Source organism: Lepidochelys kempii, chromosome 5 (genome assembly GCF_965140265.1).
Source record: "Lepidochelys kempii isolate rLepKem1 chromosome 5, rLepKem1.hap2, whole genome shotgun sequence".
In the NCBI taxonomy this organism is placed as follows: Eukaryota; Metazoa; Chordata; order Testudines; family Cheloniidae; genus Lepidochelys; species Lepidochelys kempii.
This window is the reverse complement of record NC_133260.1, coordinates 92,278,266-92,298,813: the sequence shown is the minus strand read 5'-3', so window position 1 is coordinate 92,298,813 and position 20,548 is coordinate 92,278,266. Positions and strand designations below refer to the sequence as shown.

The following is a 20,548-nucleotide window of genomic DNA, read 5'->3' as shown; positions in this document are numbered from 1 at the left end:
AAAACCCGTGTTCATTTTTGTTACTTTATATACTACATGCCATTCCCTCTAGTTTCATTATTCCGCTTTCTGCCAGTGTCTTCTGGCAGTCATTTCAACAGCTCCAGTCTTAGATCATAAGAAAACTGTTTGCTAATAAATGCCCTTGAATCTTATCATTGTTGAAACGTATCTGTTACAGGAGTAGCAACTTCTCCATATTGAACTTTAATATATGCTGTTAAATATACACAAATACAGCTCTTGTACCCTCTAGTGGGTAAGAATGAATTTCTCATACAAGATACTCACTCTCTTTAAAGGGACATCATCAACTTGAAAGCTAGCCAATTTTTTTTTAATTTTAAAAGTAATTTCAGGTACTGCACTTGCCCCTGAGTTCCACCTAAGTGTTCCAACTCCAGCTAAGTGTTGTGGTTTTACAATCCATGTTTTCCTACTTTTAAAAATAGAGGGTGGGATAGTCTGGGGGAAAGACAATTAAAAAGTTAGGAAAATGGGATTAGAAAAACCACAAAAAGTCACAGGAGGACACAGTGGCAGGTATAGTACCTGAAGCTATCTTTACTTTATTTTTAAATTGACTAGATTTAAAATTGATAGGGGCTATTTAGAATTGCAGGAGTAGGCTGATTTTTTTTTAACTCAGGCCAAACTGCCATGCTAATGGCAATAGGAGTCCTTTTAATTTCAATGGAAGTTCTGCCAGAGAACTTACTCCTGGGGGAATTCTGCACCACTAGGTGCATGCATAATTAATACATAGCGTCTACTGGAAAGTTGCTGCAGTTCCACCTTTTTCCCACCAAAGGGTGCCATGGTGCTAGAACAGAACAGCTGCTCCCAGCCAGCTAGGGAAGAGAGAGAGCCTGCAGTCCCTTCTTCACAACATCTCTCGGGCCAGGACAGGGGATATGGAGAGACAGACAGCATGAGGTTGCTGGGGGGTCTGACAGGGGTTCATAAGGGCTAATGGGGGAGGACAGACTGGGGCAGAGGCTGAATGGGAGAGAGAGGTGCAGGGCCACATGGTGGAAGAGGGATGGCAGGGTGGGGGCACAGAGACACATGGGGACAGAGGGGAGGGGATGCAGGGACACATGGGGATGGGGGAGTGGGTGTCTGAGTGGGAGTGAAGGAACACATGTGGACAGAAGGTGCAAGGATACATGGGGGTGCAGGGGCAGATGTGCCTGACTGAATGGGAGAGGCTGGGGGTCAGCCAGGGTCTGCATGGGGGAAGCTCCCGAACAATTTCTCCCCACCCCCCAAAAAACCCCCTGTTCCATACTTTCCCCACCCATACCCAACAGCCCTCCAAGTTCACACCCAGGCTCCTTCCCAACAATTTACTTCCCTCTCCCTCAGCTCCTCCATTACCCCTGACTCCCCCAAGCTTCAGAGGCGTACAGGAAATACAGTTCTGTATTGTAGTTTAAATGAATTATTACTCAGAGTTCTGTATTAATATGCCTAGTAAGGAATCTATTTGTCAAAAAACATTTCCTGAATCTTTTGTTGTTGTCTGTATTGTTACAGACATACTTGCTGACAGGCATATTGAAATAAATTACCAAAATAATTGAAACTGGTGTGATTATATTGTGTTGTTTTGACAAATCAAATATGCAGAATTTTAAAATATTGTGTGCAGAATTTTTTATTTTTTGGCACACAATTCCCCCAGGAGCAGGGCTGGCCTTACCATGAGGCAAACTGAGGCGGCCGCCTCAGGTGCCAGACTGTAGGGGTGCGCCACTAGGACCCAGAGTGTAGGAAATTGTGTCTGCTGCTGGTGCATATGTATTCTCTCTGCTCTAGATGCACAGAGATGGTGGAGTGCTGTGCTGGAGGAAGGAGGGCACAAGAGACATAACAGGCAGGCAGGAGAAAAGGTAAGAGGGAATAACAGAAAGCAGAAGGAGCTGCAGGGAGAGAGAGGAGGAGAAGCCTCTTAGGTACCTCTCTCTAGCACCCCCAGGAGCCTGGACTGATTAACACCAGCTTCTCAGGGAGCTTCCTGTTTCCTGCTGCTTCCCTGAACACACTTGAGGAGAACAGGCAGTCAACTGAAGTAGAAGGAGCCAGTTAGGTCCTTAAGACGCTGATATCTTCCCTCACTCAGGCCCTGCTACCTACCAGCCTGCTTATTTGTCCCCTTCAATTGGGTGTTGAGAACCACTATAGCTGGCACAGAACAGCAGTCATGAGTGAAAGAAGAAAATGCCCCTCTGGGGCAGCATTCAGAAAAAGAAAGAAAGCAAGGAAGCTTTTCTATCTAAGCAGGAAGGAGCTTAGACACACATGTTCACAGTGAGCCTTCCGGCCCCAGTGAGGATGTAAATGGCGAGGACATGCCTGATCTTCCAGTTAGTTAGAGTGTAGGTGACCTGGCAGCTACTGCGGCATCCATATCTCCATCTCAAATGGATGTAACCATGCACATTCCTGAAGAAAAGCGTAGATCAGAGAAGAGTGCGGTGGAGGTGCAAGAAACAGCAGCTGCTGAGTTTAGTTCCTTAAGTCTAGATGATACAGGACTGTGGACTCACTTGAGCAGTAGCCAAAGAGACTTCTTTGTACTGCATGGGCCACAGCAAGTGAAAAGCTTCATGTTCCCCAAAGACAATGAAAACAGAAGTTTCCATCCAACACATTACTGGCGTGAAACCCCAATGGTGACAAAGTGGAGAGGCCATGGCCTATGTACTCAAAAACCCAGAATGCTGCATGCTGTTTTTGTTGCAAACGCTTCCAGTCTAATGTTCCAGTCCAATTGGGTTCTACAGGAACAAAGGACTAGAAAAATCTGGCTAGAAATCTCGCATGCCATGAGAAGGCAGCAAATCACCAGAGAGCATACCACAGGTGGAAAGAGCTTGAGATGAGACTCAGGTTAAAGGCCACCATAGATGATCAGCATCAAGAGAAGATTGCATCAGAGTCTCTTTACTGGCAAAATGTTCTGAAAAGGCTCATTGCCGTTGTGAGAATGCTTGCTACCCAAAACCTAGCACTGCGTGGCACTTCAGATCAGCTGAACTCAAACAATGGAAACTTCCTTAAAATTGTGGAGCTGATGGCTGAGTTTGATGTTGTACTCCAGGAGCATCTAAGAAGTGAGCTGTAGCTCATGAAAGCTTATGCTCAAATAAATTTGTTAGTCTCCAAGGTGCCACAAGTACTCCTTTTCTTTTTGCGGATACAGACTAACATGGCTGCTACTCTGACACCCAAGAAATGTACACACACCACTACCTTGGAAAAAACAATTCAAAATGAGATCATACAGTTACTGGCAACAAAAGTCAAACAGAAGATTGTGGCAGATCTGAAGTCAGGAAGATATTACTTTGTTATTCTGGACAGCACACCTGACATCAGCCATACGGAACAAATTACTTTAATTGTGCATTTTGTAACAACAACAGAACCTAGTGAAAATTTCCCTGCAATGGTGACTGTCAGAGAGCATTTTCTAGAATTTATTGACATTGATACTACAGGAGCTGGTATGACAAATATGATTCTTAAAAAGCTGGAAGATACGGAATTGCGATAGCTGACATCAGAGGTCAGGGCTACGATGATGGTGCCAACGTGAGAGGAAAGAACAGAGGAGTGCAGACACGGATCTGAGAGTTAAACCCTTGAGCTTTTTTGTCCCATGCAGTTCTCATTCATTGAACTTGGTGGTCAGTGATGCAGCATCCGCTTCTAATGAGGCTGCTGAATTTTTTAATGTAATTCAAAGCATCTATGTAGTTTTCTCTGCATCAACTCATCGATGGCAAATTTTGAAGCAACATCTGGGAACATCCTCTCTGACACTGAAACCACTGAGTGCCACATGATAGGAAAGTCGAGTGGAGGCGATAAAGCCTATCAAACACCAAATTGGGAAAATAGATGATGCTATGACAGGAATTGTTCATGGGAGAACAATGGCAGATGGAAATGGAATCACCAGAAACATACATAACTTCAAATTTCTGTGCGGCTTAATCTTGTGGCATGACGTACTGTTTGAAATAAATGTTGTGAGCAAGAGACTCCAAGGTGTTGACCTTGATATATCTGAAGCAATGGAATAACTGGACAAAGCAAAGTCATACCTACAGTCTTACCGGTCAGACGAGGGATTTCAAAACATTCTGAAGAATGCACAGAAGTTGAGAGAGGAACTTCACACTGAAACTATTTTCCCACCCACCCAAGAATACAAGAGTCACCGAAGAAGACATTTTGATTACGAGGCACAGGATAATCCCATAAGAGACCCCAAACAACAATTCAAAGTTGAACCCTTTAACTAGGTGCTAGACTGTGCAATACAGTCAGTTGAAGCACATTTCATGCAGCTCAAGGAACACAGCAGTATATTTGGGATGTTGTTTGAAATTCCAAAACTCCTCACTATACCTGAAGAAGACCTACACCAGCAATGCAGGGCACTAGAGACGGTGTTGACACATGATGACATGCGTGATATTGATGCGAGTGATTTAGGTGATGAACTGAAAGCCCTTTCAAGATACATTTCAGCAGGATCAACTCCAAAGGCTGTTCTAGAATATATGTGCCCAAAGAAGATGACTACCCTTTTTCCAAATGCTTTTGTTGCTCTGCACATACTTCTAACACTTTCTGTAATAGTTGCCAGTGGAGAACGCAGCTTCTCCAAGCTGAAGTTAATAAAAACACATTTATGCTCCACAATGACACAGGAGAGGCTGGTTGGTCTTGCAACCATCTCAATAGAGCTTGAGCTGGCCCAGACTGTGGACCTTCAGGAGGCAGTTCAAATCTTTGCAACCAAGAAGGCACAAAGCATCACTTTGATTATTCAATCAGATAAAAATGCCAGTTTTGGCCCAAGCAAGGTGGCATGGGGGAGACATTTGAGCTCCCTGCCTCAGGTGCCAAAATGTTGTGGGCTGGCCCTGCTCAGGCATAAGAACTGTAGGAGCTGGCCCAAAGTTTTCACAACAAGGATATTTTAAGAGCGTCTGTAGCACACAATACTTATATGATGATACAATACGTTGTTATTGGTTGGATGAAACTTCAATGAATTTAGTGGGTGTAACAGCTGCCTTTCATTCAGGTTAAATGTAAAAAGCAACTGAGGTGTTTTTTTTTATTGAATCAGAAAACTGAAATACAAAAGAAGCAGCAGAAAGCCAAAGACACAGCCCTATTAGTGTGATCCTGAGGATGGTGGGGGAAGTTAGAGAGAGTGCTTTTGGCTGAAAGATGTTTGGAAATGTAAATGAAGAAACTATTGTGTTGAAGGAAACAGGACTTTATGTACACTCTAAACAAAAAGGGTTACCTCAGAGAAATACCTGACTCCACCTTGAATCTCTCCTACTAACCAAAACAACCCACCATTTCCCCCCAGATTGACTAACTGCTGAGGTCAAAAAGGGCTAACAATATTCTAACGCAAAAAATAAATGTTAGCATTTGTTTTTTTACTCAGATTATTTTCTGTGTAACAATTATCCGGTAATATAAATTATTTCCTGGTTTTTGATATTCACAGAGGCCTTGATCTAGCAAAATGCTTGAACACATCCACAATTTTAAGGATGTGAATAGTCCTCTTGATTTAAAATGGGATTATTCATGTGCTTAAAGCTACACAGACGCTTAAGTGCGTTGTTAGATTGTGCCCAGAGAGAACTTGTGTTAAAATGAAAGGAATTTCCTTTGATTATATATTCCTTTTGCATTATAAAAAGTATTAATACGTTTGCTGGAATTAGTCACTCAACTGACTAGCTGAGCTAATTTCGTAACCATACTACATAACAGAACTCCTCAGGGCCTTGGAATACATCCTTGCATCTCGTAGTTAGCAAACATGATATAACTGAGCCTATTTTAACAAAGCACTTGAATTAGATCCAACACTTTATATTCTGGTCTGTCAGTAACACAGAAGGATAAAGTTGCAACCTTCCCTTGTGTGGGGGAACTAAACTGGGGATACTACTACTTAGGTCTCATTGCATCCTCTGAGATACTTAATTAGATGTCATTTGAAGAGTGCTTTGAGATGAACAGTGCTATACAAAGTATTATTGGCAATTTGATTTTTTTAAAAAACATTTATTTATTACCGCTCTGTGCCTCACTTTCTTCATCTGTAAAATGCTTTGAGATCCACTGACGAAAAGTGCTATGTAAGAGTGAGGTATTATTATTTAGCTTTGTGCCTACCAATGCCATAGTTAGTGTGAATTATTCCACAATAATTCATACACTGCCATGGTTTAATGATTAACAACAATCACTGATTTTCACACCAACCATTTTAAAAAGCAGGAACAGTATGGCAATAATCCAGAAATATATACTCTGTGTGTGTATATATATATATATTTCCCCACCCTCCTCTTTCTGTTTTAGAAGATAACCAGCAGACTGATGTTTGCTGTGTGACAATGTGCATGCTGAATGACTCAAGAAATGCTATGACCAAAGCAGCCTGAGCTTCTAAACATCCTGGGACTGTGGTTAGGAGACCAGCACCACCTGTTTATGAAATTCCGGACCCTCTGAGGAAAGCAGGACTGTTGGCAGCTATGCTGTTAGAAATTTGGCCTGCTCTGGGCTTTCCCAGTTTATTGGGTTAGCCCTAGAATATGTGAGATTTAGAGCTTCCTTAGCACGTTGTGTCACACCACTACCACAGAAAGTTCTGACAGTGGAGATTGTCATTGACAGAAAGTGGTCTTTTCAAAGCATGAGGGTCCTTGATAACAAGTTCCTTCTGTTCTCTCTGCATCCCTTGTTCTGTCTTAAAAGCTCTAGAACAGGGGTGGGCTGAATACCTCTCTGTCACTAGATTCCTTTAATTCAATGTACAGGCCAGGTAACTGATCTGTTTGCCTAGAAGCAAGCAGAACAGTAGAAAACTCCTGTAGGAAGGGAACATGCTAAATCAACCAGGTGGTAAAAAGATTACTCCCTCAAGTCATACAGGAGTCATTTTTGACAGTGGGAAGGGACTTACCACTTGTGTACTTTTACTGGAGAGAGTGGTCTTACAAGCCAGGCTTGGAAATGCAGCCACAAGAATGTCAGCCATTTTAGAAGGCTGAAGTGGAGAGGAGCATGCTAGGAAATAACCAGAGGTAGAGAGAGTCTGTGGGTCCTATTAAACAGGATTCCTCTCTCATTGATAGGAAAAGAGGTTCTATATCAGGGAAGTTTGGAGGAATGTTACTTCTGGTCCCAAGTCCCATTGCTACCTAGGAAAGATTTCAGAAGTAGCTCTGACTTTGCTTTTCTGTATAGCTAATGTTTTTGATTTACTGTTTATTAACAATATATGTTTCTACATTTCAGTAACCCTAAACTTTCAAAAATCACAAGTCAGGCTCCACTAAAAATCATGAGATTGACTAAATCGGGCTAAAATAATTTTTTCCCCTTCCTTTTGGTTTTCGAGCCTTTAGGGTGAGCTTATTTGATGTTTTCAAGCTTTCATCTGCAACCTTACTTTAGGCTATAAACCCACCTTAAAAAAGAAAAAGCTGAGATTCTCTTGCAATCTCCTGATTCTAGCAGTTGGGGCTTTAAAAGAAAACAAACAGCAAGTATATGAGCCCTTGCAATAAAATGAGAGATGCCAACACTGGCATTTGTTGTTTGTGTTGGGGCTGAGATAATAAACCTCCTTCCTTTTATACACACTCTTCCTCCTCAGTTTTACAGAATGTGGACACTTTTCTTAAGGAACCTAGAATCAGAAGTGATTATCATAAATTCAATGAAAATAGCACTAGCAGCAGTGGCCTAAGGTCTTGACATAGCCATGTAAGGATAAAAATTTAATGACCCAATCAGGATTGCCAAAAACAGGTTCTCAGGTGTTTAGATGGAAAAGTGAAGGGTTTGGTAGTTCTTATTTTGGTAGAACTGGTTGACTTATCCCATACCTATATGAGTTAAGGTTGGTGTAGGAATCTCAACCAACAATTTCCTTATTAATTAATATTTAAATTCTTCATTTTAGCTTTGTAGCTAACATCTTTGGCATTAATATGGTCTTGTGCTGTGGAAATATATACTACACGCTTTAAAAAAGTAAACTCCATGAAAATGTTTTCAGGCTCAAAAGACCTTGGTGTAACTTATGTAAAAAGAGGGCTAAATCATGACACACATACTCTTCATTTTTTTTTAAAAGAAAACTCTTGACATAGGCTAATCATCATTTTCTCTAAATAAGTAAAAAACAAACAAACCCAGATCTCTAAAATATAGAATAGCTTTATTATGAAAAGGCACAAAATATTTTAGTCTGCTCTGTCAATTTAATCTCAACACATTTTAATAAAATATATACAGCCAGATGACTAATAAAATGAGCTAGTTCTCCCAAAAGAAGGATTTTTATAATGATGACAGATTATTCTTTTTCGTGGTAATTCCGGTGTTCATGACTCACGGATGTTCTCCCCATGTCAGTGCCCTGCAGAGCAGAGGCCAGATTCTGGTGTCATTCACACAGGATTTACATGAACTTAACATTGATTTCAATGGAGTTACTTCTGATTTAGCCTGATGTGATACCAGAATCAGTTCTCAGAATTGCAGTAACAAAGGAACCAGTAGTGATAATACAATGAATTTCGCCTGGAATCTCATCTGATTTGGAAATTAAGTCACAAGTGGACCTTTCCAATTATATAGTTACCATCTTTCTACAAGAGCACGAAGAATCCCGCTACAGAGATTTCAAACAGCAAACAAGGACATTTGTCTTAGCATAGTAAAAAACTTGAGACTCAATATTATAAAAAGAAGAAATACCAGTGGCAGTAGATGACAATTTTGAATATAAAGGAAAATTGTGACTCAAACCTGAACAGCTACCAATGCACTGGGCCCGATTCTCCCCTCACAGCAGTTTTAGACTAGAGAGGCTCCATCAGATTCAGTGGAGTTACCCTGATTTATACTGGTGCAAGAAAGAGGGGAATCAGATCCAGCAGCTAGGCCCATGATGGTAGTTCTCATGTTCTCTTCAGGCTGATTTCATGACTGGAGAACTGATGCGGTTGTCTGGGCCTGGTTGTCAGAGTAATTTAGGAGTCATTCCACTCAAATCAAAGGAGTTGTACTGGTGTGAAAGAAAACTAAGGCTCAAACTTTTGCACATTCCTTAAGTAGAAAAAGATTTCTCCACTCTTCATTTCTTTCCCCCTGTCCAACAAAGAGATGTGACCTTATTCCAGCCACTTGGTTATAACTAGTCCCAGTTCAAAATAATGGAGTGGTCCAACTGCAATTAAAAGTGGGAGAGTCCAGTATTTGGCAACATCCTCTCAAGGAGCGTAGGCTGTAGTTTCCTCCTAAGAAGATCTCTTGAGAATTGTTTGCACTGGTGCTGGTGAAGGAGGGGAAAAAAAGGAAGTCAGGTCTATTTTCACAATGTACATATTTTGGCTAGGGGGTTTAGAATGTTAAATTATCATACTTGAAATATGACTTAAAATAGACAGTTCTAAACCCCTGCAATGCTAAAGTGACCATACGTCCTGGTTTTACTGGGGCAGTCCTAAGTTTCCATATGAAATTCCTGTGCCCCAGGAAATTCTTCCAGGACACCTGAAACATTCCACTGTTTAATTTTTTTCAATCAGATTTTTTTTTAATCTTTAAACTGTCTGCTCAATATCATTATACTGAGTAGAACTCGCTCTGTGTTTACCAGGAACAAAGAATCAAGTGGAATGAACATTCAGTGTGATGAACGTTGCTTGGAGTATGCCAGTGAGGGAGGACCCCAGCAGAGCTGGATTTTTTGCTCTAAGTAAATGTTAGCCACATATGTTTTATAATAAACTCATTCAGAACACTAAGTTACAGGAAAAAGTCATCCTCTCCAAGTAACATGCATTTAGACAGAAGAAGCTGGTGGTAATGGGACCGACATACTAGTTTAAAAAAACGAAACTGTGTACTTTTGCCTATGAGTTTTTGTAACCATAAAAATGTCATCATAAAAGCATACAGGGTTTTGATTTTGAAAATATGGTCATCTTTCCCATTGCATATGCAATATTGAAAGCTACTTCTCATATAAAGTCATCCAAGCTAGAAACATATTTAGAAATCTTAAAATAACAAAAATAGAAAATTAATGTTAGGACTGTGACCTAGGTCTGTATTAGAAAGAGAGAAATTTCAGCTGGAAGTTTAAAATTTCCACAAATCCTGCAGGGCGCTCTGCAAGATCACATTTCCAGATTCTTGCATGGAGGGACAGGAATGAATAGCAGAGGCTGACATGGGGAGGGGGGTGCAGAGCCTTTGATGATGTAAATTGTCATAGCTCCATTGAAGTCAGTGGAGTTAGTACAATTTACACCAGCTAAGGATCTGTGCCAGAGAATACAGCCAGGCTACATTACAGCAGCATCTGTACTGTATTTACTTTATAAATTATTTTGGGTTTTTTTGTATATTTGTATAACTTTCCATAAAAGATTTAGAGGGACAAAGTAAATAAAGCTATGAAATAAATAAGGACTATATTAAACCAAGTTTATGGAAGTGTTTCTATGATTTATCCTAAAGTCTGTCTCAGTCATCACTGCAATTATACAAGGGCTACATCCATCCTCAGAGAAACCTAAAGTGGATGATGAATGGGGGCACAAAACTCTATAAGGTTCCTTTGATTTACATTTGTGTAAGAGCAAGAAGAATCAGTCCCTTGATCCTTAACAGATAACAGATTTATTGTGGAAGTGAAAGAAAGGCATATTAGAATGAATAAAATATGTGCCTGCCATAACTCAGAAAACATAGACCTTTGTTGCCTCATGTCACCATCTAAACTTGGTTTAATATACTCCTTATTTATTTAATATCTTTATTTACTTTGTCCCCCTAAATATTTTATAGAAAGTTATAAAAATATACAATTTACCTCTAGACCTGATTTGGTTCAAATGTATACAATATTTTCGAAAGAAAAGATGTTCTTTTTTTAACCAGACACACAGGCCGTTGGAGGAAAAGACCCTGGCCTATCTCAGATATGTGGTTATGGTCATGTACTGTGGTAGATCAAATACTTAAGGTTCTAGTAGTTTTAGAGATGAACCCTAATCATAACACAGGATCCAACAAAACTCAGACTTTGGGGATGTGTGCTTCTGTGTCAAAAATATGACTGCCAAAACAGTGATTCAAATGAGAGTTCCAGATCTAAAATTCACTTGAAGTTCACATTTTGTTCTGAATTTCTCAGCTGTCCCATCTCAAGTTGATATCGGACAGAGAGGACATGCACAGTTACAAGAAAAACAAACCGGGTTCAAATAATTTCTTTGAGGCGTGCAAAAATCACCTGCAGCCAGTGGATGGAAACAGACCCAGATATTCAAAGTAAAATCAGGCTGTTGGATATCCAAATGCACAAGTGAGTGAAAAAGTTCCATATGCTCTGGATGGTAACTTTTTTATATTCCATACTTGTGAAGCACCATGTGCATTGTTCTGGTTATTTACAATGGAAAATGTTATTTTGGCTCCAAAGCAATGTCTGTGGACATGGGTTTTTTCCTTATATTTCTATTACTTGTGCCTTTATTTACCACAGTTTCCTAAAAGATTGCTGTGGAAATACAGCAGCCTTGGGGAATAACTGACTTCACAGAATGACTGTGAGAGAGAATGACACTCTCCTAAGTACCTGCTAAAGAGATCTTGGCAGCATCCAACTACTTCTGTGGTGTTGCTTGGCAAATTTGTTGCATTGAAGGCATCCCCTAATAATATGTGGCATGGAACCTCCACAACCGGTACAGATAATATTCCTGGAAATTGAATACAGTGGTGTCAGTTTCCTTAAATAATAATAGAAATCTCTAGGTGTGTGTCTTCACTAGGAAAAGAGATGTGTTCTTACCTCATGTTAGCTAACGGGATAGCTAACACGAGGTAAAACCATAGTGACAACAAGGCAAGTTGTAGGTTAAATAGGAAATAGCAGGTCAAGGTAAAGGTTAACTCGTGAAACTACAAACTGCTGTGTCTTCATTAGGATTTTTTACCTCGTGTTAGTTACCACGTGTTACCTAAAGCAAGATAAGAATATTCCTTTTTTCCTGAATACAGGGCCTAAGATACCATACTAAATTCAGAGAAGAGTGATGGACAGTTTCTCCCATTTGTATCACATGACACAAAACACCGCTGAAACATGAGAGGCCAGATTCTGGGTGAAGCTCATTCATTTCAGACACATCAAATCCTTTGTTCCAGTTCTGAAATAACCTCTCTTTAGTGGACAGCTATCTGCCTTCCTCATGCTTCTTGCTAGACACTGACTGATGTCATTTTCCAAATAAGTTCTTACATATTGGTTGACATTTCAAGGGTTTATCTCCTGCCAACCAGTAAGGGAAAACCTTTTTAGTGATGGTGGTATCAGGTCTGTATGGGTGTGTCTGCACTTGGAGCTAGGGGTGTGATTCCCAGCCTGCATAGGCATGCTCACGCTAGTTCTCATTCATCTAATGCACTGCAAATAGTAGTGCAGCTGGGGCAGCGGTGATTAGCAGCCAGGGCTAGCCATGCAGGGTATAGCCCTTCTTGACCCCCATGGATACATACTCAGCACGGCTAGCCCATGCCATTGCTGCCTGTGCGACCCCTGCTACGCTACTATTTTTAGTGCACTAGCTCAATGAACGCTAGCTCAAATATGTCTACATGAGCTGGGAGGTATGAGCCCATTTCCAAGTGTAGACATAGCCTCTGAGAGACCAACAGTGACTGGAGTTTGAGCATGGCAGTCAGTGGCCCATGAATTTATAAGGAGCTTGAGCCTAAAGGTAAAATATTTGAAAGTGTCTAAGTGACTTAGGAATCTAATGGGACTTAGGTTCCTAAGGGTCAAATTTTCAAAAGTATTTAGGTGCCTAATTTCAATGGAAGTTAAGTGTTAACCTGCTTAGGCACTTTTGAAAATTCAAAATTCACTACGTGACTATCTGCATCTTTAGGCACCTAAATACCTCTGAAAATTCTAAGTCACTTAATCACTTCTGAAATTTTACCCTAAAATCTCCTCACATATTGGTTTCATGTCAGTGTGACTTTGTTGACTAATATGGAGTCACTCCTGATTTACATCAGCATAAGTAAGCAGAGAATCAGGCCCATTGTTTTGGTAGCTTTGGGCATAAATTTTAAGTTTTGCTAAGCATTTTCCAAAATATAAAATACATTTTCCAAAGTATAAAATGGTCTGAGGAGAACCACGTTAATTTATGTCTATGGAGTTTCAGGACTTGGTCCCATGTCTATAGATTCTCAGAAAGTGGGTTACCAGAAATTACTGGGGTATCAGAATTTGTTCTCGGCATAAGAAAAGCATTAACTATAGCAGAAGTGTGTGGAATACAATTTTCTTTCCACAGTAGATTTTGGTATATACAGGAGATTTGCCTATGGATATTCCGAGTTCTTAGTCAACCCAGGACCTTCAAATGACACTATTTGCTAAGATTTTCTAATGCCTCAGTTTTTCCATGTAAGATAAAGTTGTCATTTGTCAAAAACTCAGAGCTGTGGAACTCATGTAATGTCAAGGGTACTAATTTCATAGCTTTCAAAAAATGGAAAGAGCTACATAGGGCCATAGTGAAAAAAACCTGATATACTTAAAAGTGGTCTTTTCTGATCTGGGACATGATCTGGCTGTGCTATTTATGCACCAAGATCCAGTCTAAAAACTAAAAAAGCATCAATTTTCTGATTTTGATAATGACAGTTCTGGATATTACATGCTCAGAAAGGAAACTGCAAGAGGGATAGTTAGGGGAAAAAACTGTTGCACAATTTAATCACAGCTGATTTTTTTTTTTTTTGAAATCTCACTAACTGGCTAATGAATTAACCCCTTCAGTAGTATGATTCCTGATATTACATCCTCTTTTCATTTCCTCTCTGAGATAGTAATTTCTTTGTAACTCATGACTCAACTTGAGACTTTTACTCACATTTTGATGGGATTTTGAAACTAAAGGCCTAGTTTCTGATCTCACTTATACTGGAGTAACTTAATTGACTTCCCTGCTGTGACTCCTGATTTACCCCACTCTGAGAATGGAATCAGGCCCATTAAAAAGAAAAGTACTCTATTTCCCCAACCCCTCCCAATCTTGTATTTCTTCTTTGCCTTCTAGTTCTAAATTAAACCAGGATAAAGATGTGGGTGAGGTCCTATAACTCACCTGTAACTGGTAATTATAATTTCTTCTAGATGTATCAGTAATTATACATTGCCTAACAAATTTTAAAATTGATAAATTAGATGTAAAAGACAGACTAGGCAAAGTCTTTTTATATGCCAAATTCCAGGAGCTCTTCCTCACTAACAACTTTTAACCCTCTCAAAGCGAGGAGCACTTACAGGTAGGTCGATAACATGAATGATCTAGTTAGAAAATTAGTGTACTGACACACTGACACCTCGTGGTCAGTCAGAGATATTACAAATTTATACACAGTACCTGCAATACAAGCTGTCATGAAGCAGGCGACAGTACCAGCAATCATCGCCCTAAAGGCAGTATCAGCAATGTCTCTTTTTTTGGAAGGAGCAATAGATGCTGGAAAGAAAATTAGAAAAAAATCAAATAAAGAGGGGATGAAATTCCTAGGAAGCATATCCTCTAGAAAAGCAAATTGCAAGTCACGGTACTGACAAATAGGGGAAAGTAAAATAAATCTGATGTTCTCAGTGACGTATGCAAACACAAAGTATATACACATTTTTCTTCCTATTAAAAGGTGGGCTGCAAATAAAAAATGTAATTTCCATTTACCTCAACAATATGTGCTGAATACCCGACTGAAGCAGGCTAATAGGTACCAACTACAGTCAAACCACTTTTTTCCCTTGTATCAGATTGTCACACCCATTGATTTCTGCTCATCTGTGCTGCCCCAGAACACACCATTCTCTGACAGCAGAGCTGTCACAGAATCCAGTGCAGACAGGAGAGAGCCTATATGGGATCAGGTAAGACTATTTTAAAAAATACATTCTGGTTTTCAAAGTTCATTTTTAATTTTTTGATACTCCTGAAAAACAGGGAAGTTGGAAGTTGTTTATAAACGGATTCACTTATGTGGTGTTCTTATAGAAAGCAAACCAATATTTTCCAAAATACCAGCAAGAACACAACGAACCTAATGAAATGGTTTATTTTGTGCAAAGCGTGAGGGTTTGCTCTGTAGCACTGGCTGTCAATGGCCAAGAAGGGAGGGTACAACAGTAGAGGACGGCCAGGGCGTAGGAATGCCCTGACCACATCCCCAGCCACAGGAGTGGAGCATAGGGACTGCCACAGCAGCTTTACATCACCCAAGGATCCCACTAAAGAAGGCGAGCTCTTCAGTGGCTGATTCATTCAGGTTTAGGGCAGCTTTACACTGGGGAGAGGCAAAAGCTGCCCTAATGCAGCTGAGAATCAGGGCCTTGCTGATGTGTTGCAGTTCATCAAAAATGTATCCCACAGAGTGGTTTTTTTTTAATTATACACACAAAAAATTGTCAAAATGAGAAATAGATATTGTTCTTACTGAGTCCTCCTATCACCAGTCCCAGAGAACCAAAATTTGCAAATCCACAGAGGGCATAGGTGGCAATGGTTTCAGAACGGATCTAAAAACAAACACACACACCCCTCAGACAGAAAATAAATTATTCAGTTGTTTGAAAGGTTGCAGATGATATAAAATTACTCAAGATAGGTTAAGTCCAAAGTGAAGAATTACAAAGGGAACTCACAAAACTGGGTGACTGGGCAACTAAATGGCAGATGAAATCCAGTGTTGATAAATGCAAAGTAATGCAGATTGGAAAACATAATCCCAACTATACATACAAAATGATGGGGTCAAATTAGCTGTTACCACTCAAGAAAGAGATCTTGAAGTCATTGTGGATAGTTCTCTGAAAATACCGTTGCAATGTGGAGCTGCTGTCAATGTTAGGAAGCATTAGGAAAGGGATAGATAAAAAACGAAGTATCACAATGACACTATATAAAGCCATGGTACACCCATACCTTGAATACTGAATGCAGTTCTGGTTGCCCCATATCAAATATATATATATATATTGCAAAAGGTACAGAGAAGGGCAACAAAATGATTAGGGAGGTGGAACAGCTTCCATATGAGAGATTAAAATAACTGGGACTGTTCAGCTTGGAAAAGAGATGACTAAGGGGGGGATACGATAGAGATCTATAAAATCATGACTGGTGTGGAGAAAGTGAATAAAGAGGTGTTATTTATGCCTTCATACACCACAAGGACCAGGGGTCACCCAATGAAATGAACAGGCAACAGGTTCAAAACAAACAAAAGAAAGCACTTCACACAATGCACAGTCAATCTGTGGAACTCATTTCCAGGGCATGTTGTGAAGGCCAGAGTATAACTGGGTTCAAAAGAATTAGATAAGATCATGGAGGATAGGTCCATCAATGGGTATTAGTCAAGATGGTCAGGGATGCAACCCCATGGCTCTGGGTTTCCCTAAGTGTCTGTTGGCAGCAGCTGGGATTGGACAACACGGGATGGATTATGCAAAGATTTTCCTGTTCTGTTTATTCCCTCTGAAGCATCTGGCATTGGCACTGTCAGAAGACAGGATATTGGGCTAGATGGACCATTGGTCTGACCCAGTATGGCTGTTCTTATGTTCTTAAAATAATAGAGCTGTGGTTTATGGGCTTTACTTGTCCACTGCTGACTCACATAACAAGTATGTGATGAAAAATGCACCTTGGTCTAGAGGACTAAACACAAGACTTAGAGCTAAGAGCTCCTGCATCCTCTCAGTCCCGCTCTGCCACTAACTCATTCTATGGGCAAAACACTTAATCTCTTTCTCTCTCGGTTAGCTTATCTAGAAATTTGGATACTCACATACCTCAAGAGGTTCTGTGAGGATTCATCAGCTGATGTTTGTTACGCTTGTTGAAGCACTATATCAAATTCTAAGTATCATTATTGTTTATTAGCAGGTCTCGTTGAACTGAATTCTAGTAATTCATAGATTCTAAGGCCAGAAGGGACCATTGTGATCATCTAGTCTGACCTGTACAGCACAGGACATAGAACTTTCCCAAAATAATTCTTGTTTGAGCTAGATCAGATCTTATAGAAAAACATCCAATCTTGGTTTCAAAGTTATCAGTGATGGAGAATCTACCACAACCCTTGATAAATTGTTCCAATGGCTAATTACCCTGACAGTTAAAAATTTATGTCTCACTTCCAGCCCGAATTTGTCTAGCTTCAAATTCTAGCCATGGGATTGTGCCATACCTCTCCCTGCTAGACTGAAGAGGCTATTAATAAATATATGTTCTCCATGTAGGTACTTATAGACCCATGGTTCTCAACCTATTTACCACTGTCGGCTGCATATGCAGCTCTCTGTGTGTTGTGTGGGCCACATCAACACAGCATATATACTATCTGTACAACTACCAAAAAAAAAAAAGTTTAGTATTTGTTATATGACAGCCATACAATTAAAATTGATATAGTACCTTTCATTTCAACACTCGCAAACGTCTATGAAGAGCATTTTAAATTAGCAAAACAAGTCAAAAAATAAACTGTTACATTAATTAATTTACTACAAGGGTTATACCTCTGTACAGTTATAGACTATAATCAAGTCACCCTTTAATCTTATTTTTGTTAAGCTAACTAGATGGAGCTTCTTGTGTCTATCACTGTAAGGATTTTCTAATCTTTTAGTCATTTTTGTGGCTTTTCTTTGAACCCTCTCCAATTCATCTTTGAATTGTGGGCACTAGAACTGGACACTGTATCGAGCAGTGGTCACACCAGTGCCAAATGCTGAGGTAAAATAACCTCTCTATTTCTCTTGAGATTTCCCTCTTTATGCATCCCAGCTCAAGTTCAGATGATTAAAAGGGGTTGTCTGGATTAGGACTGAAAATCCCAGAGGGTTTGATTATCCAAGCTGGGTTAGGGCCCCTGCACTAGCTGGAAATGCTGCACCTTAGGAGGCATTCACTCTGAGGTAGGACAGGTGGTGGTACTTGCTGAATGCTTCCTTCAGGGGAAAGGAGCACATTTAAATTGTTATTGGGGCTCCTCAGGAACCCAAGGGGCAGAGTTGGGATCAGTGCATTCCCTGGCTGCCTTTGTCCATACCTGCTCCCTGACCAGTACCATCTTCTTTTGGGGGCAATTCTTGCTCACTGTGGGCCTGAGAGCACAGAGAAGTTTGTATTGCTTTCCATTTCCAGATGCTCACCTCTTTCCTCAATGGACTTTCCACTGACAAGAGCCACTTGCAGGGTATATGATAGCTTCCCGAGGGTGAAACTAGGCTACAGTCCTTGAAGAAGCCAACCTAGTTGAAAGCTTTGCTCCCTGCATCCCTTTCCCCACTAACTACATTTTAAGCCCACACTGAAGTCTGATGAGTGCTCTCATAGGTTTCCTGTTGATTAGAAGCTCCTTTGTTCCTGCTCTGGTTTTCTGATAACCAATTTCTAGATATTTGCAGTCATGCGGCACATATGCAGGAGAATGCTCGTCAAGTACTCACTGTATCTGCTTTCCCTAGAAACGGCTTTGTTTCCTATGATTTTTCTGCCTTCACTTGTACTCTCCTAGCTTTGAAAAACAGGAAGCCTTGTTGTTATAGGCTGTGGGGGTGGATCCATCAGAGTGCTCGCTCTCTCTGTGAGCACATAGATATATTAGAGGGGTCTGAGGTTGAATATAAATTAAATCTGAAATCTGAAAACCCAAACACTCTCATGTCCAAGTCATCAGGTCACACTTAAAATTGCTACTGGCAATGTCCAACTCCTGCAATAATAAAAGGAGGACTTGTGGCACCTTAGAGACTAACAAATTTATTTGAGCATAAGCTTTCGTGAGCTACAGCTCACTTCATCAGATGCATGCAGTGGAAAATACAGTGGGGAGATTTATATACACAGAGAACATGAAACAATGGGTGTTACCATACACACTGTAAGGAGAGTGATCAGGTAAGGTGAGCTATTACCAGCAGGAGAGCGGGAGGGGGCGGGGGACGGGACAAAACAGTCGGAGAACACTTCAATCTCTTTGGTCACTCAATTACAGACCTAAAAGTGGCAATTCTTCAACAAAAAAACTTCAAAAACAGACTCCAACGAGAGACTGCTGAATTTGAATTAATTTGCAAACTGGATACAATTAACTTAGGCTTGAATAAAGATTGGGAGTGGATGGGTCATTACACAAAGTAAAACTATTTCCCCATGTTTATTACCCCCCAGTTCCTCACATGTTCTTGTCAACTGCTGGAAATGGCCCACCTTGATTATCACTACAAAAGGTTCCCCCCACCCCTGCTGGTAATAGCTCACTTTACCTGATCACTCTTGTTACAGTGTGTATGGTAACACCCATTGTTTCATGTTCTCTGTGTATATAAATCTCCCCACTGTATTTTCCACTGCATGCATCCGATGAAGTGAGCTGTAGCTCACAAAAGCTTATGCTCAAATAAATTTGTTAGTCTCTAGGGTGCCACAAGTCCTCCTTTTCTTTTTGCGGATACAGACTAACACGGCTGCTACTCTGTAACCTGTCATCCTGCAATAATAATCCTTTGCACCACAGCATAGGTGCAGCAGGATGAAAGGGATATGTCCCTCTCAATGCAGATGCAAGACTAATGCAGTCCCATTCCTGATTTCCCCCCCTTCCCTCCAACCTTTGTATGTGGTTGCATCACTAATTCCTCTGTGGCTCTGCCACTCCCTCCCTCTGTGACCTTGGGAAAATCTCTTAACCTCTGAGCCTCCCATGTTTCTACATCTGTAAAATGAGTGTGATATTTATTTTACTCAAATCTACCTTCAGTGAGGGGGAAAATGATACTTTGCAAAGTGCTTTGAAACCTATGGATACAAATTCTTATATGAGTGCTGTGCATGATTATTATTTTCTCATGTGAGGATCTCAAGATCTTTACCAAGGGAGTTAGTTTGACTCCCTCTATGAACCAATAATAGTGAAAGTAGCTCTTCTGTGTCACAGATGATAACAATAAAGTGAGATGTGACCAGATAGCCAACAGCATCCATCTTTCAAAGTTCAGGTTCACCCAGAGATTTAGAGCCACATACTGCTCCTTGCTAGGGTACAATGGGTTAATAACTCTGCTGTTGGAAAATAATCCATGGGATCTTTAATGACCATAAGTGGTTAGGATATCAATTTTAAATTTTATTTGAAGAGAGGGCACCGGCAGTATCACACAACACTGGGTCACAGATTCAATACTGGCTCATAAGCATGGATGGCCAAAAAACAAGGATTCTGTTTTGTTGAAAACATTTTGCGGTTTTGACATATAGTTTTGTTCCCATGAAGGACAAAAATGAGACACTTGAAATTTTTCACATAAAACACATGAGAGAGTCCTCCCTGATTCAGAGCAGGTTCTTGA

At 40.3% G+C, this 20,548-nt stretch overlaps 1 protein-coding gene across 1 annotated transcript in view; it reads right to left on the bottom strand.

Moving 5' to 3' along the window:
* Positions 1 to 8,703: 8,703 nt before the first annotated feature.
* Positions 8,704 to 20,548, bottom strand: part of SLC28A3 (solute carrier family 28 member 3) — a 75,096-nt gene continuing 63,251 nt past the window's right edge. Inside the window, exons 15-18 of the mRNA XM_073346238.1 lie at positions 15,625 to 15,706; positions 14,550 to 14,648; positions 11,723 to 11,846; positions 8,704 to 9,406 (exon numbers count right to left, since the gene is read on the bottom strand). Of these exons, the coding sequence (XP_073202339.1) occupies positions 9,280 to 9,406; positions 11,723 to 11,846; positions 14,550 to 14,648; positions 15,625 to 15,706 (432 nt within the window). The 3' untranslated portion in view covers positions 8,704 to 9,279. The remainder of the gene's footprint in view (positions 9,407 to 11,722; positions 11,847 to 14,549; positions 14,649 to 15,624; positions 15,707 to 20,548) is intronic.